The sequence below is a fragment of the Strongylocentrotus purpuratus genome, unplaced genomic scaffold (assembly GCF_000002235.5).
Source record: "Strongylocentrotus purpuratus isolate Spur 01 unplaced genomic scaffold, Spur_5.0 spur5_scaffold_2, whole genome shotgun sequence".
Lineage (NCBI taxonomy): Eukaryota > Metazoa > Echinodermata > Echinoidea > Camarodonta > Strongylocentrotidae > Strongylocentrotus > Strongylocentrotus purpuratus.
The window spans coordinates 38,673,349-38,688,362 of NW_022145605.1; the positions used below are offsets into that span (position 1 = coordinate 38,673,349).

The 15,014-nt window shown below is 36.5% G+C and overlaps 2 protein-coding genes across 13 annotated transcripts in view; both read left to right on the forward strand.

Moving 5' to 3' along the window:
• The window catches only part of LOC105440969 (fibropellin-1-like), an 89,853-nt gene that overhangs the window by 23,782 nt on the left and 51,057 nt on the right, over positions 1-15,014 (forward strand). The gene's annotated exons all lie outside the window — the stretch shown is intronic.
• On the forward strand, positions 12,369-14,572 carry LOC115926861 (fibropellin-3-like). 2 transcript variants are annotated; one of them, XR_004065315.1, is made up of 4 exons: positions 12,369-12,546; positions 13,151-13,270; positions 13,598-13,720; positions 14,341-14,460. XR_004065315.1 is itself a non-coding variant. In XM_030992385.1 (3 exons), the coding sequence occupies exons 1-3, from the start codon at positions 13,204-13,206 to the stop codon at positions 14,487-14,489; spliced, it is 339 nt and encodes a 112-aa protein (XP_030848245.1). In that variant the 5' UTR covers positions 12,895-13,203; the 3' UTR covers positions 14,490-14,572. The 2 variants fall into 2 exon arrangements, 1 of the variants encoding a protein (XP_030848245.1); XM_030992385.1 differs by lacking the exon at positions 12,369-12,546 and having other exon boundaries at positions 12,895-13,270; positions 14,341-14,572.

Genomic DNA, 15,014 nt, shown 5'->3' on the forward strand with positions numbered 1-15,014 from the left:
TCTTGTGCATTACCTATTGTGCATTTCATATTTCTACCGAAGGAAAATTAGATACGGACGTAATTATTTTTTATAATGAAGATTCACTTTGCTTTAGATTTCAAAACCGAAATACCCTATATCTAAAACGTATTAATGGAGATATCTATACAAAATAGAACTCGATGTCTCCTATGTTTTTGCTGAAACGTATCAAGGAAATTAGGTTTGTTTGAATATACTGGGTTTATGTGGCAAGTGTTATACGCTTTGGAGTGGAATAATCACCTAAAACAACCATTTGTATGCTTCTATTTTATTTGTTTGGTAGAACGGTTTGGTTATGTCTGCTTTTGTCTCGCTATTAATGTTACTGTTCTTATAATGTTTGTTTCTCTCTCTGTGTGTGTATGGCGTGTGTGTACATGCACCTTCTTACTACATGTGTATTTACTTTTACTCTGTCCCAAACAAAAATGTGCTTTATGCTAGTGGAGACATGCGACACGAACACTGCCAATATATGTGGTGCTAATGGCAACTGTGAAAGTCTTGTAGGAGGTGGTATCAATTGCATCTGCGAGAATGGATACACCGGCACCCTCTGCACAAGTAATTTAATCTAATTTGTATCAATTAGTATTTACTCAGTGGTACTCATAATGCAGATGTATCTGAAGATACTTTTCCTATTTCACACTAACATAGATGTAATATGATTCTTAATTCAAAATATAAATGAGTCTACGAGCCAGCAAGAAAAGTATTATCGTATTAGAATAACACGACTCTTTATTTATTCAATTTAAATTAACATTCATTTAGCCTTTCTTGTTTTTTCCTCATATCGTGTTGTTACCGCTAAATAATATTTGACAACATTACTTCCGTAATGCTTTTGGACGCTCCTTTGAAGAAATTAATGTTCAGAGAAATGTGAAATGCATAATTTATTTGTTCCTATTACGAAGTTTAGTGTCAACTTTTAACATCTTCACATTCTTGTAACATGGCGCCTTACCGGAACCACCCTTCGGAAATGAGCTTGTGTGGAATAAAAATTGAATCGAGTGACCGGGGTAATGATAATTATGATGTAATTACGATGCCTTAAGCGGGAAAAAAAGTCACTGTTATTATTCTACATTAAAATCGTTGTAATGTATTATCCTTTGTCCGACCCCTAAGTGCCGCCAATTTTTGGCCCTTGTGACTCAAGCCCCTGCCGTTTTGGGGGCACCTGCATCCCAAATGGAAACAACTTTACTTGTAACTGTCCAGCTCTGACTAATGGAACAACATGTGAATTGACATGTAAGTGTGTCTTAAGGAGTTTTTTTTTAAATAAAACTTTGATGTTTTCATCCGCGTTAAACTTTGAAATGGTAAAGAAAGATGTAAGACTTATCGTGATATCTTCCATGAAGATCAAATCGTTATCATAAAACATGATGATGTTGATGAAAACAAAATTGTCATTTGAAACACAATAGCTGTTGACAGTTAACGAAATAAGTAGGATTACTGTAATATAAGACGAATAACAGTTAGATTATACACACAACAGTCGTTTTGAAAGCAGATGGAATTAAAAAACTACCCAAATATGTTTTCATTTGGAAATATTGTTATTCTAATATATGTTTGTACATATTTTCCTTACAGCCACACTGTCCTACTTGTAGCAACTTGCTCCCTATATATAGAAGACAATGCCTAATCGGTGACCATTGGTCCCCCATGATCCTCTTTTTTAAATGTTAATTGAGAGCTGAGTTGATGAGAAAACCACCTGTCCAGTGACCTTACAGGGCGGTCTAATCCCTGCTATAAACTAGTACAGATAGGCTTTATCAACCATCATATTATTGTCATGACAAACCAAAACACAAAATTTTATCATGCTTGAGATATTTAAATAAATTCTCTGCTTGTTAAATGTAAAGTAGCAATTAGAGGGAAATATAACTTTATGTTACATCAAAACAATGAATGCTAACATCCCTGTCTCTTCCTATTGACAATGATGTAAAGTGTGTACTAAACTGTATTAGATTGCTTTTAATAGATTGTGCTCATTTGTATAAGTTTTTTCTTAGACCATCAATCCTCACTTCCTCCGCTTTTAACGCTTTGTCCTTTGTATCTGTATGTACGCATAGATCAATGTTCTAACAGCTCTTGTGAAAACGGGGCTACCTGTATTTCCGTTCCCGAGTCTTTAAACTACACTTGTGATTGTGTGATTGGATTTTCTGGAGAAAAATGTGAAACAGGTGTGTATTCGCGGGAGGAAATCTTTTATGTCCTTTGAAATCAAATTAATCATGTGCATTACCTATTGTGCATTTCATATTTCTACCGAAGGAAAATTAGATACGGACGTAGTTATTTTTTATAATGAAGATACACTTTGCTTTAGATTTCAAAACCGAAATACCCTATATCTAAAACGTATTAATGCAGATATTTATACAAAATAGAACTCGATGTCTCCTATGTTTTTGCTGAAACGTATCAAGGAAATTAGGTTTGTTTGAATATACTGGGATTATGTGGCAAGTGTTAATACGCTTTGGAGTGGAATAATCTCCTAAACAACTTTAATGTTGAAACATCCAAAGGATCAAAAATGATAAATCACAACATACTTCAATCTTGTCTTGGCGAATAAAGCCTTAGATCCATGTGATACAAATAACTGTTCTAACGGGGCGACATGTATCCCTGTCACTTTCCCTAACTACAACTGTACTTGTCTGCCTGGATACACCGGGGATCTTTGTGAAAAGGGTAGGTTTTCGATACGCTCTTTGTAGAAAAAAAAAATCGAATTCGATCAGTGGTTGACAGCTTTTGTGAACATGGGGCTACCTCTATTCTCGTTTTCGAGTCTTTAAACTTCACTTGTAATTGTCTGACTGGATTTTCTGGAGAAAGATGTGAAAAAAATGTGTATTCGCGGAAGAAAATCTTTTATGACACCTTTGAGTTCAAATAAACGATTTACTTAGAATATTGACGTATTGGCCTGTGTAATATCTTTTGTAACTGTAGGCTAAATGTAAATAATTTGGTTTAACTCTAAACATTCTTTGACAGCAACTTAAACTTTAAACCCTGTCAGATGTTTGGGCTCTTTAGTGTTAGTTTAGACTTGATTTACTTTACACCCTCTGTAATGACAGATATTAAAGTTGATAGAAGTAAACTGTCGGAATAGGCAGTGGGAGAAAGAAAGAAATGTCTCTCTTTCAACTGGAACTGTTAATGTGACAAGTTTAGAACATTGTTTCTATCGAAATGACAAGGTATCATTCCAATTGTCCATTCAATCGATATACCATTTCATATCAAATATATAGCATTAAACCATAAACAATAATTTACATTAATCTTGTCTTGGCAAAAAAAAAGCTTTAGATCCTTGCGATACCAATAACTGTTCTAATGGGGCGACATGTATCCCTGACACTTTCCCTAACTACTCCTGTTCTTGTCTGCCTGGATACACCGGGGATTTATGCGAAGAAGGTAGGCTTTCGAGTTTCATGCTTTTTAGGCATTACAAAAAAAATAAACAACGACGTATTTATCGTAATCACGATATCTCCTCATCCCTTTGCCTTTGCTGTCCTTCAATGGGTCTGGGAAATTTGTAGGCACTTAAGATTGTTAATCGTCACAAAGAGAAACGTACGGGAAGGCTGCTCCGCAAAATTAATATAAGTATTCTCTGTTTAATATTTGACGTGACTTGTTCGTAAGTTTGTGTTACCATTTCATTTTTTGTTTACATCTCATACCTAAAAACGTAGACTGTTCATCTTGTGTGTAAACTATTTGTATTACCGTTGCCTTCGCTGTACTTCAAATCATTATACTTGTAAATATGTTTCTAACCTTCCAGAAATAAACCCTTGTGGTAACAATAGCTGTGAAAATGGCGCTTCTTGTAACACAGTAGTCGGCTCTATCACTAACTACACATGCGAATGTCCCACTGGATTCAGCGGAGAATTTTGTGAAATGGGTTTGTTTTTTCATATGCATATTAAGTTCTTTTCATACTCATTTGAACTTTTCTCATTGTTTTGCTGCGGTGGTACATGTACATGAATATTTGTATCATTATCATTACCTCATTTGTAGGCCTATCATTACATCATAAGAAACCCAGCACCCTAAACTCCTCATATCTAAATATTTCTAATACCCTAGAACGTTTACATGTGTATGTTATCACGATCTCTATTAACAGTGCTTATAGAAAGAATTACCTTTGCACAACAAAAAATAAAAGCCTGTTTTGCTTTCTAGTTTGCTTTGCTTGTTGAATATGTTTCACAATGTTTAGTAGCAGTTCAAAGCAAATACAATTATTTTCACTCTGCACTGCACTCTTAAAACTAAAATGTTGATCAATAATTAAGGGGGCTAAATGAACCCTTCGCACGTGCTGGATCCAACACTATAAACAGTTAAATCTAGCATGGTAAAAGTGTTGAACTGACAATTTTAATATATCACTGTACCTTTACATCTCTGTCTTGTATACATGTAGAAATAGATCCATGTGCTAATAACTCGTGTGAAAATGGAGCTACCTGTAACCCTATGCCTAACTCTGTAAACTACACGTGTGAATGTGTGATTGGATTCTCTGGAGAACGATGTGAAACAGGGCTGTATTTCTAACAGGAAAATAATCAGACATTTTCATCTATCTTACATTATCCTTGTTCACAAAATGTGTTTTATATGTGCTTTCCTCCGCAATCTATCTAATATATAGATAAATTATTCTGCATACTTATCATAACAATACCCCCAAAATCTTAACCATGTCATGTTAATATAGGCACATAATTTCGCTTGTTGAATGTCAAATAACTATGTAGTAGTTGTCCATGTATTCACGCAGACTTTTTTGTGAGTAATGTGTGTGTTTTACCGTTGCCTTTACTTTACTTCCAATCATTATATCCGCAACTTTGTTTCTAACCTTCTAGAAATAAACCCTTGTGATAACAATAGCTGTGAAAATGGCGCTTCATGTAACAAAGTAGTTGGCTCTATCACTAACTACACATGTGAATGTCCTGCCGGATTCAGAGGAGAATTCTGTGAACTTGGTTCGTTTTTTTCATACTCATTTGAACTTTTCTCATTGTTTTGCTACGGTAGTACATGTACATGAATATTTGTATCATTATCATTACCTCATTTGTAGGCCTATCAGTATATTATAAGAAACCGAGCACTCTAAACTCCTTATATCTAAATATTTCTAATACTCTAGAACTTTTACATGCGTATGTTATCACGATCTCTATTAACAGTGCTTATAGAAAGAATTATCTTTGCACAACAACAAAAATAAAGCCTGTTTTGCTTTCTAGTTTGCTTTGCTTGTTGAATATGTTTCACCATCTTAGTAGCAGTTTGAAGCAAACACAATTGTTTTACTCTGAAACTACACTCTTAAAACTAACGTGTTGATCATAATTTAAGGGGGCTAAATGAACACTTCGCACGTGCTGGATCAAATACTATCAAGAAATTGAATCTAGCATGGTAAAAGTGTTGAACTGACAATTTGAAAAAAGTGGTCACTCCACAGCCCTTTTAAATGTTGATTTAGCATTTTAGTTTTGAGAGTGTATGAAAAGACGTATTAGGCCTTCACTTTCTGTCCTAGATTAGGAGTTAATATATCATTGTCCCTTTCACATCTCTGTCTTGTATACATGTAGAAATAGATCCATGTGCTAATAACTCGTGTGCAAATGGAGCTACCTGTAAACCCATGCCTAACTCTGTAAACTACACGTGTGAATGTGTGATTGGATTCTCTGGAGAACGATGTAAAACAGGTCTGTATTTCAAACAGCAAAATAATTAGACGTTTTCATCTGTCCTACGTTATCCTAGTTCACAAAATGTGTGCTATGTGTGCTTTCCTCAGCATTCTAACTAATGAATAAAATATACTGCATACTTATCATAACCATACCCCAAAATCGTAACCATGTCATGTAAATATAGTCACACCATTGTGCTTGTTGAATGTCAAATAACTATGTATTAGTTGTCCATGTTTTCACGTAGACTTTGTTGTGAGTAAAGTGTGTGTCTTACCGTTGCCTTTACTTTACTTCCAATCATTATATCCGCAACTTTGTTTCTAACCTTCTAGAAATAAACCCTTGTGATAACAATAGCTGTGAAAATGGCGCTTCATGTAACACAGTAGTTGGCTCTATCACTAACTACACATGTGAATGTCCTACCGGATTCAGCGGAAAATTCTGTGAACTGGGTTCGTTTATTTCATATTTATATTCAGTTTTTTTCCATACTCATTTGAACTTTTCTCATTGTTTTGCTGGGTTGGAACATGTACGTAAATATTTGTATCATTATCATTACCTCATTTGTAGGCCTATCATTATATAATTAGAAATCCAGCACCCTAAACTCCTAATATCTAAATATTTCTAATATCCTAGAACGTTTACATGTATATGTTATCACGATCTCTATCAACAGTGTTTCTATAAAAGAATTACCTTTGCACAACACAAACTAAAGCCTTTATGTTTTTTTCCTGTTTGCTTTTGCTCGTTGAATATGTTTTACAATGTTTAGTAGCAGTTTAAAGCAAATACAATTATTTTCACTTTGCACATCACTCTTAAAACTAACATGTTGATAATAATTTAAGGGAGCTAAATGAACACTTCGCTCATGCTGGATCCAACACTATCAACAGTTGAATCTAGCATGGTAAAACTAGTGTTGAACTGACATTTTAAAAAAGTGGTCACTCCACAGTCCTTTAAATTGATGATTTAGCATTTAGTTTTTAGAGTGTATGAATAGATGTATTAGGCACTTTCCGCATAGATTATGAGTTTATATATCACTGTACCTTTACATCTCTGTCCTGTATTCATGAAGAAATAGATCCATGTGCTAACAACTCGTGTGAAAATGGAGCTACCTGTAAACCTATGCCTAACTCTGTAAACTACACGTGTGAATGTGTGATTGGATTCTCGGGAGAACGATGTGAAATAGGTCTGTATTTCAAACAGCAAAAAATTCAGACATTTTCATCTATACGTTATCCTAGTTCACAAAATATGTTGTATATGTGCTTTCCTCAGCAATCTATCTAATAGATAAATTATACTGCATACTTATCATAACCATACCCCAAAATCGTAACCATGTCATGTAGATATAGTCACACCATTGTGCTTGTTGAATGCCTAATAACTATGTAGTGGTTGTCCATATTTTCACGTAGACTTTGTTGTGAGTAAAGTGTGTGTCTTACCGTTGCATTTACTTTACTTCCAATCATTATATCCGCAACTTTGTTTCTAACCTTCTAGAAATAAACCCTTGTGATAACAATAGCTGTGAAAATGGCGCTTCATGTAACACAGTAGTTGGCTCTATCACTAACTACACATGTGAATGTCCTACCGGATTCAACGGAAAATTCTGTGAACTGGGTTCGTTTTGTTCATATTGATATTCAGTTTTTTTCCATACTCATTTGAACTTTTCTCATTGTTTTGCTGGGTTGGAACATGTACGTAAATATTTGTCCATTATCATTACCTCATTTGTAGGCCTATCATTATATAATTAGAAATCCAGCACCCTAAACTCCTAATATCTAAATATTTCTAATATCCTAGAACGTTTACATGTATATGTTATCACGATCTCTATCAACAGTGTTTCTATAAAAGAATTACCTTTGCACAACAAAAACTAAAGCCTTTATGTTTTTTTTTCCTGTTTGCTTTTGCTCGTTGAATATGTTTTACAATGTTTAGTAGCAGTTTAAAGCAAATACAATTATTTTCACTCTGCACATCACTCTTAAAACTATCATGTTGATAATAATTTAAGGGAGCTAAATGAACACTTCGCTCATGCTGGATCCAACACTATCAACAGTTGAATCTAGCATGGTAAAACTAGTGTTGAACTGACATTTTAAAAAAGTGGTCACTCCACAGTCCTTTAAATTGATGATTTAGCATTTAGTTTTTAGAGTGTATGAATAGATGTATTAGGCACTTTCCGCATAGATTATGAGTTTATATATCACTGTACCTTTACATCTCTGTCCTGTATTCATGTAGAAATAGATCCATGTGCTAATAACTCGTGTGAAAATGGAGCTACCTGTAACCCTATGCCTAACTCTGTAAACTACACGTGTGAATGTGTAATTGGATTCTCTGGAGAACGATGTGAAACAGGGCTGTATTTCTAACAGGAAAATAATCAGACATTTTCATCTATCTTACGTTATCCTAGTTCACAAAATGTGTTGTATGTGAGCTTTCCTCAGCAATCTATCTAATAGATAAATTATACTGCATACTTATCATAACCATACCCCCAAATCGTAACCATGTCATGTAATTATAATCACACAATTTTGCTTGGTGAATGTCAAATAAATATGTAGTAGCTGTCCATGTATTCACGTAGACTTTTTTTGTGAGTAAAGTGTGTCTTACCGTTGCATTTACTTTACTTCCAATCATTATATCCGCAACTTTGTTTCTAACCTTCTAGAAATAAACCCTTGTGATAACAATAGCTGTGAAAATGGCGCTTCATGTAACACAGTAGTTGGCTCTATCACTAACTACACATGTGAATGTCCTACCGGATTCAACGGAAAATTCTGTGAACTGGGTTCGTTTTGTTCATATTTATATTCAGTTTTTTTCCATACTCATTTGAACTTTTCTCATTGTTTTGCTGGGTTGGAACATGTACGTAAATATTTGCATCATTATCATTACCTCATTTGTAGGCCTAGCAATATATAATTAGAAACCCAGCACCCTAAACCAGGCGCGGATCCAGGATTTCTTAGAGGGGGGGGGGGCCAAATTTGAAATTATGCGAGCCAAATATTGGTACGTAATATTGACCAGCAGTGACGTAATGCGGGGAGGGGGGTGGGTGCAGGGAGGGGCGAGTTCCCCCTCCCTCTTGACGTTTCATTGAATTATTAGAGAAAGAAGACGTTTCGTTGTACCGTTTTCGAAAATAATCCTCGTCTAAATTCAGTTTTTCCCCGCCCGCGCAAAGCGCGGGAGCTTTTACGATTCATTAAACCATCAGAGAAAAAAGACGATTCGTCGTACAGTTCTCGACTCTAAATCCTCGCCTGAATTCAGGTTCCCCCCCCCCCCTCCCGCGCAAAGCGCGGAAGCTTTTGCAATTCATTAATCCATTAGAGAAAAACGACGATTCGTCGTACAGTTCTCGACTCTAAATCCTCGTCTGAATTCAGGCCCCCCCCCCCTCCCGCGCGAAGCGCTGAAGCTCTTTAGTTTCATTAAAAGCATTAGAGAAAGAAGACGATTCGTTGTACCGTTCTCGAAAATAATCCTCGTCTGAATTTAGTTCCCCCCCCCCCCCCCCACTCCCGCGCGAAGCGCGGAAGCTTTTACATTTCATTAAATCATTAAAGAAACAAGACGATTCGTATTACCTTTCTCGACTCTGAATCCTAGTCTGAATTCAGTTTTTCCCCTCCCGCGCAAAGCGCGGAATTTTTGACGTTTCATAAGATTATGAGAGAAAGAAGATGATTCGCTGTACCGTTCTCGACTCTTAATCCTTGTCTGAATTCAGTTCCCCCCTGCCCTCCTGCGCGAAGCGCGGAAGCTTTAACGTTTCATTAAATCATTAGAGAAACAAGACGATTCGCTGTAGAGTTCTCGACTCTTAATCCTCGTCTGAATTCAGGCTCCCTCCTCCCGCGCGAAGCGCGGAAGCTTTTAAGTTTCATTAAATCATTAGAGAAAGAAGACGATTCGTTGTACCGCTCTCGACTCTTAATCCTTGTCTAAATTCGTTCCCCCCCCCCCCTCCCGCGCGAAGCGCGGTAGCTTTAAGTTTTATTTAAATCAATAGAGAAAGAAGACGATTCGTTGTACCGTTCTCGAAAATAATTCTCGTCTGAATTAAGTTTTCCCCCCCCCCCTCCCGCGCAAAGCGCGGAAGCTTTTAGGTTTTATTAAAATCATTAGAGAAAGAAGACGATCCGTTATACTGTTCTCGATAATAATCCTCGTCTGAATTCAGTTTTTTCCCCTACCGCGCAAAGCGCGGAATTTTGGACGTTTCATGAGATTTTGAGAGAAAGAAGACGATTTGCTGTACCGTTCTCGACTCTTAATCCTTGTCTGAATTCAGTCCCCCCCCCCCCTCCCCTCCTGCGTGAAGCGCGGAAGCTTTGACGTTTTATTAAATCATTAGAGAAAGAAGACGATGCGTTGTACCGTTCTCTACTCTTAATCCTTGTCTGAATTTCAAAGATGTTCTTTGTCTGCTCCTTTTTATTCCTACGCCCTCTTTCTTTTCTCTCCTCTCTTATTTTATTTTGACGGCGATTTTCGGGGACCGCCCCCACAGCCCCCCCCCCCCCCCCCCCGTGGCTACGCGCCTGCGGTCAGTTAAACACATTTTGATAACTTGTCCGACCCCAGAAGCTCAGGGGCTATAAATTACGGTCAGATAAGCATTCAGGGGCCCGCCTTAGGGCCCCTGGTGGGGTCGAGGCGGTGGAGCCCCCGGAGGCTCAGGAGTTTTAGACATTAAATTACCGTCAAATGAGCATCTAAGGGCCCGCCTTAGGGCCCTAGGTGGAATCCAGGGACCAGCAGAGCCCCCGGAAGCTTGGGGGCTTTAGGCATTTAATCACGGTCAGATGAGCATATTTTGATGCCTCACTATTTTTTGACACTAGCAGTTAACTCTTTTTTTCTTTCTTGCTCTCTTTCTTTTTTATTTTTCTTTAATATACCTTTTCAAAAAAAGTTGGGGGGGGGGGGGCTCGAGGCTCTCGATCCCCGCCGTTCCTCGGGCCCTGACATGTAGGAATCTCAAAAATCACATTTCTTGCCTGGCTGTAAATTTAGGAATTTGTCACATAAAAACGTATAATTTACTAAAAAGTGAGGAAAAATCTCTGAAATTATGTCATTTCAGCATTATTTGTAATCTACCGTTATGGAATTAGAAATAAACCACGTTTAAATTTGATTTCCCACAAGCCCCCTACCCCCTATCAGTTTGCCAGTATCTCCCCATTTTCTTTTTTCTTTTCCTTTCCTTCCTTCTCTCTTATTTTTGTGATTGGGGGGGGGGGGCAACAGCATGGGAGGCAAGGCCCTTTCGGCCCCCCGATCTTTTTCTTCCCCCTTTTCTTTTCTTCTTCCTCTTCTCTCTTTCCCTTTCTCTCCTCTTTCCCTTTCCCTTCTTTTCCTTTCCTCTCTCTCTCTTTTTTTTGCGGGGGGGGGGGGCAAGTCACGCTCGGCCCCCCCCCTGGATCCGCGCCTGCCCTAAACTCCTAAAATCTAAATATTTCTAATACCCTAGAACGTTTACATGTGTATGTTATCAGGATCTCTATTAACATTGCTTCTAGAAAGAATTACCTTTGCACAACAAAAACTAAAGCCTTTATGTTTTGTTTTCCTGTTTGCTTTTGCTCTTTGAATATGTTTTACAATGTTTAGTAGCAGTACAAAGCAAATACAATTTTTTTCCCTCTGCAATGCACTCTTAAAACTAAAATGTTGATCATAATTTAAGGGGCTAAATTAATACTTCGCACATGCTGGATGTAACACTATAAACAGTTGAATCTAGCATGGTAAAAGTGTTGAACTGACAACTTTAGGAAGTGGTCACTCCACAGCCCTTTTAAATGTTGATTTAGCATTTTAGTTTTGAGAGTGTTTGAAAAGACGTATTAGGCCTTCACTTTCTGTCCTAGTCTAGGAGTTAATAGGGACTTTTAGATTCGCACGAAGACAATGGGGATTGCTACGATCGACGTCCTTTTAATGCATTGCCTTGAAAGGACGTCATACGTATCAGTCCACGCAAATCTAAAAGTCTTTAATATATCACTGTATATTTACATCTCTGTCTTGTATTCATGTAGAAATAGATCCATGTGTCAATAACTTGTGTGCAAATGGAGCTACCTGTAACCCTATGCCTAACTCTGTAAACTACACGTGTGAATGTGTGGTTGGATTCTCGGGAGAACGATGTGAAATAGGTCTGTATTTCAAACAGCAAAATAATCAGACATTTTCATCTATACGTTATCCTAGTTCACAAAATATGTTGTATATGTGCTTTCCTCAGCAATCTATCTAATAGATAAATTATACTGCATACTTATCATAACCATACCCCCAAATCGTAACCATGTCATGTAAATATAGGCACATAATTTCGCTTGTTGGATGTCAAATAACTATGTAGTAGCTGTTCATGTATTCACGTAGACTTATTTGTGAGTAAAGTGTGTGTCTTACCGTTGCCTTTACTTTACTTCCAATCATTATATCCGCAACTTTGTTTCTAACCTTCTAGAAATAAACCCTTGTGATAACAATAGCTGTGAAAATGGCGCTTCATGTAACACAGTAGTTGGCTCTATTACTAACTACACATGTGAATGTCCTACCGGATTCAGCGGAAAATTCTGTGAACTGGGTTCGTTTATATCATTTTTATATTCAGTTTTTTCCATACTCATTTGAAATTTTCTCATTGTTTTGCTGGGTTGGAACATGTACGTAAATAATTGTATCATTATCATTACCTCATTTGTACTCCTAATATCTAAATATTTCTAATGCCCTAGAATATTTATATTCGTATGTTATCAGGATCTCTATCAACAGTGTTTCTAGAAAGAATTACCTTTGCACAGCAAAAAATAGAGCATTTATGCTTTGTTTTCCTTTTTGCTTCGCTTGCTGGATTCGTTTCACAATGTTTAGGAGCAGTTCAAAGCAAATGCAATTATTTTCACTCTGAACTACACTCTTAAAACTAAAATGTTGATCATAATTTAAGGGGCTAAATTAACACTTCCCACATGCTGGATCTAACACTATAAACAGTTGAATCTAGCATGGTAAAAGTGTTGAACTGACAATTTTAGAAAGTGGTCACTCCACAGCCCTTTTAAATGTTGATTTAGCATTTTAGTTTTGAGAGTGTATGAAAAGACATATTAGGCATTCACTTTCTGGCCTAGATTAGGAGTTAATATGTCACTGTACCTTTACATCTCTGTCTTGTATTCATGTAGAAATAGATCCATGTGCTAATAACTCGTGTGCAAATGGAGCTACCTGTAACCCTATGCCTAACTCTGTAAACTACACGTGTGAATGTGTGATTGGATTCTCGGGAGAACGATGTGAAACAGGTCTGTATATCAAACAGGAAAATAATCAGACATTTTCATCTATCTTACATTATCCTTGTTCACAAAATGTGTTTTATATGTGCTTTCCTCCGCAATCTATCTAATATATAGATAAATTATTCTGCATACTTATCATAACAATACCCCAAAATCTTAACCATGTCATGTAAATATAGGCACATAATTTCGCTTGTTGAATGTCAAATAACTATGTAGTAGTTGTCCATGTATTCACGCAGACTTTTTTGTGAGTAATGTGTGTGTTTTACCGTTGCCTTTACTTTACTTCCAATCATTATATCCGCAACTTTGTTTCTAACCTTCTAGAAATAAACCCTTGTGATAACAATAGCTGTGAAAATGGCGCTTCATGTAACAAAGTAGTTGGCTCTATCACTAACTACACATGCGAATGTCCCACCGGATTCAGAGGAGAATTCTGTGAACTTGGTTCGTTTTTTTCATACTCATTTGAACTTTTCTCATTGTTTTGCTACGGTAGTACATGTACATGAATATTTGTATCATTATCATTACCTCATTTGTAGGCCTATCATTATATTATAAGAAACCGAGCACTCTAAACTCCTTATATCTAAATATTTCTAATACTCTAAAACTTTTACATGCGTATGTTATCACGATCTCTATTAACAGTGCTTATAGAAAGAATTATCTTTGCACAACAACAAAAATAAAGCCTTTTTTGCTTCTAGTTTGCTTTGCTTGTTAAATATGTTTCACCATCTTAGTAGCAGTTTGAAGCAAACACAATTGTTTTGCTCTGAAACTACACTCTTAAAACTAACGTGTTGATCATAATTTAAGGGGGCTAAATGAACACTTCGCACGTGCTGGATCAAATACTATCAAGAAATTGAATCTAGCATGGTAAAAGTGTTGAACTGACAATTTGAAAAAAGTGGTCACTCCACAGCCCTTTTAAATGTTGATATAGCATTTTAGTTTTGAGAGTGTATGAAAAGACGTATTAGGCCTTCACTTTCTGTCCTAGATTAGGAGTTAATATATCATTGTCCCTTTCACATCTCTGTCTTGTATACATGTAGAAATAGATCCATGTGCTAATAACTCGTGTGCAAATGGAGCTACCTGTAAACCCATGCCTAACTCTGTAAACTACACGTGTGAATGTGTGATTGGATTCTCTGGAGAACGATGTAAAACAGGTCTGTATTTCAAACAGCAAAATAATTAGACGTTTTCATCTATCTTACGTTATCCTAGTTCACAAAATATGTTGTATATGTGCTTTCCTCAGCAATCTATCTAATAGATAAATTATACTGCATACTTATCATAACCATACCCCCAAATCGTAACCATGTCATGTAAATATAGGCACATAATTTCGCTTGTTGAATGTCAAATAACTATGTAGTAGCTGTTCATGTATTCACGTAGACTTATTTGTGAGTAAAGTGTGTGTCTTACCGTTGCCTTTACTTTATTTCCAATCATTATATCCGCAACTTTGTTTCTAACCTTCTAGAAATAAACCCTTGTGATAACAATAGCTGTGAAAATGGCGCTTCATGTAACACAGTAGTTGGCTCTATTACTAACTACACATGTGAATGTCCTACCGGATTCAGCGGAAAATTCTGTGAACTAGGTTCGTTTTTTTCATTTTTATATTCAGTTTTTTCCATACTCATTTGAACTTTCTCATTGCTTTGCTGGGTTGGAACATGTACGTAAATAATTGTATCATTATCATTAC

Bases quoted from the DNA above. Each gene is read 5' to 3' on its own strand.
- LOC115926861 (XM_030992385.1), top strand. From the start codon at position 13,204: ATGCCTAACTCTGTAAACTACACGTGTGAATGTGTGATTGGATTCTCG. The intron at 13,271-13,597 runs GTCTGTATATCA...CTAACCTTCTAG, and splicing joins GGGAGAACGATGTGAAACAG to AAATAAACCCTTGTGATAAC. The intron at 13,721-14,340 runs GTTCGTTTTTTT...GTATACATGTAG, and splicing joins AGGAGAATTCTGTGAACTTG to AAATAGATCCATGTGCTAAT.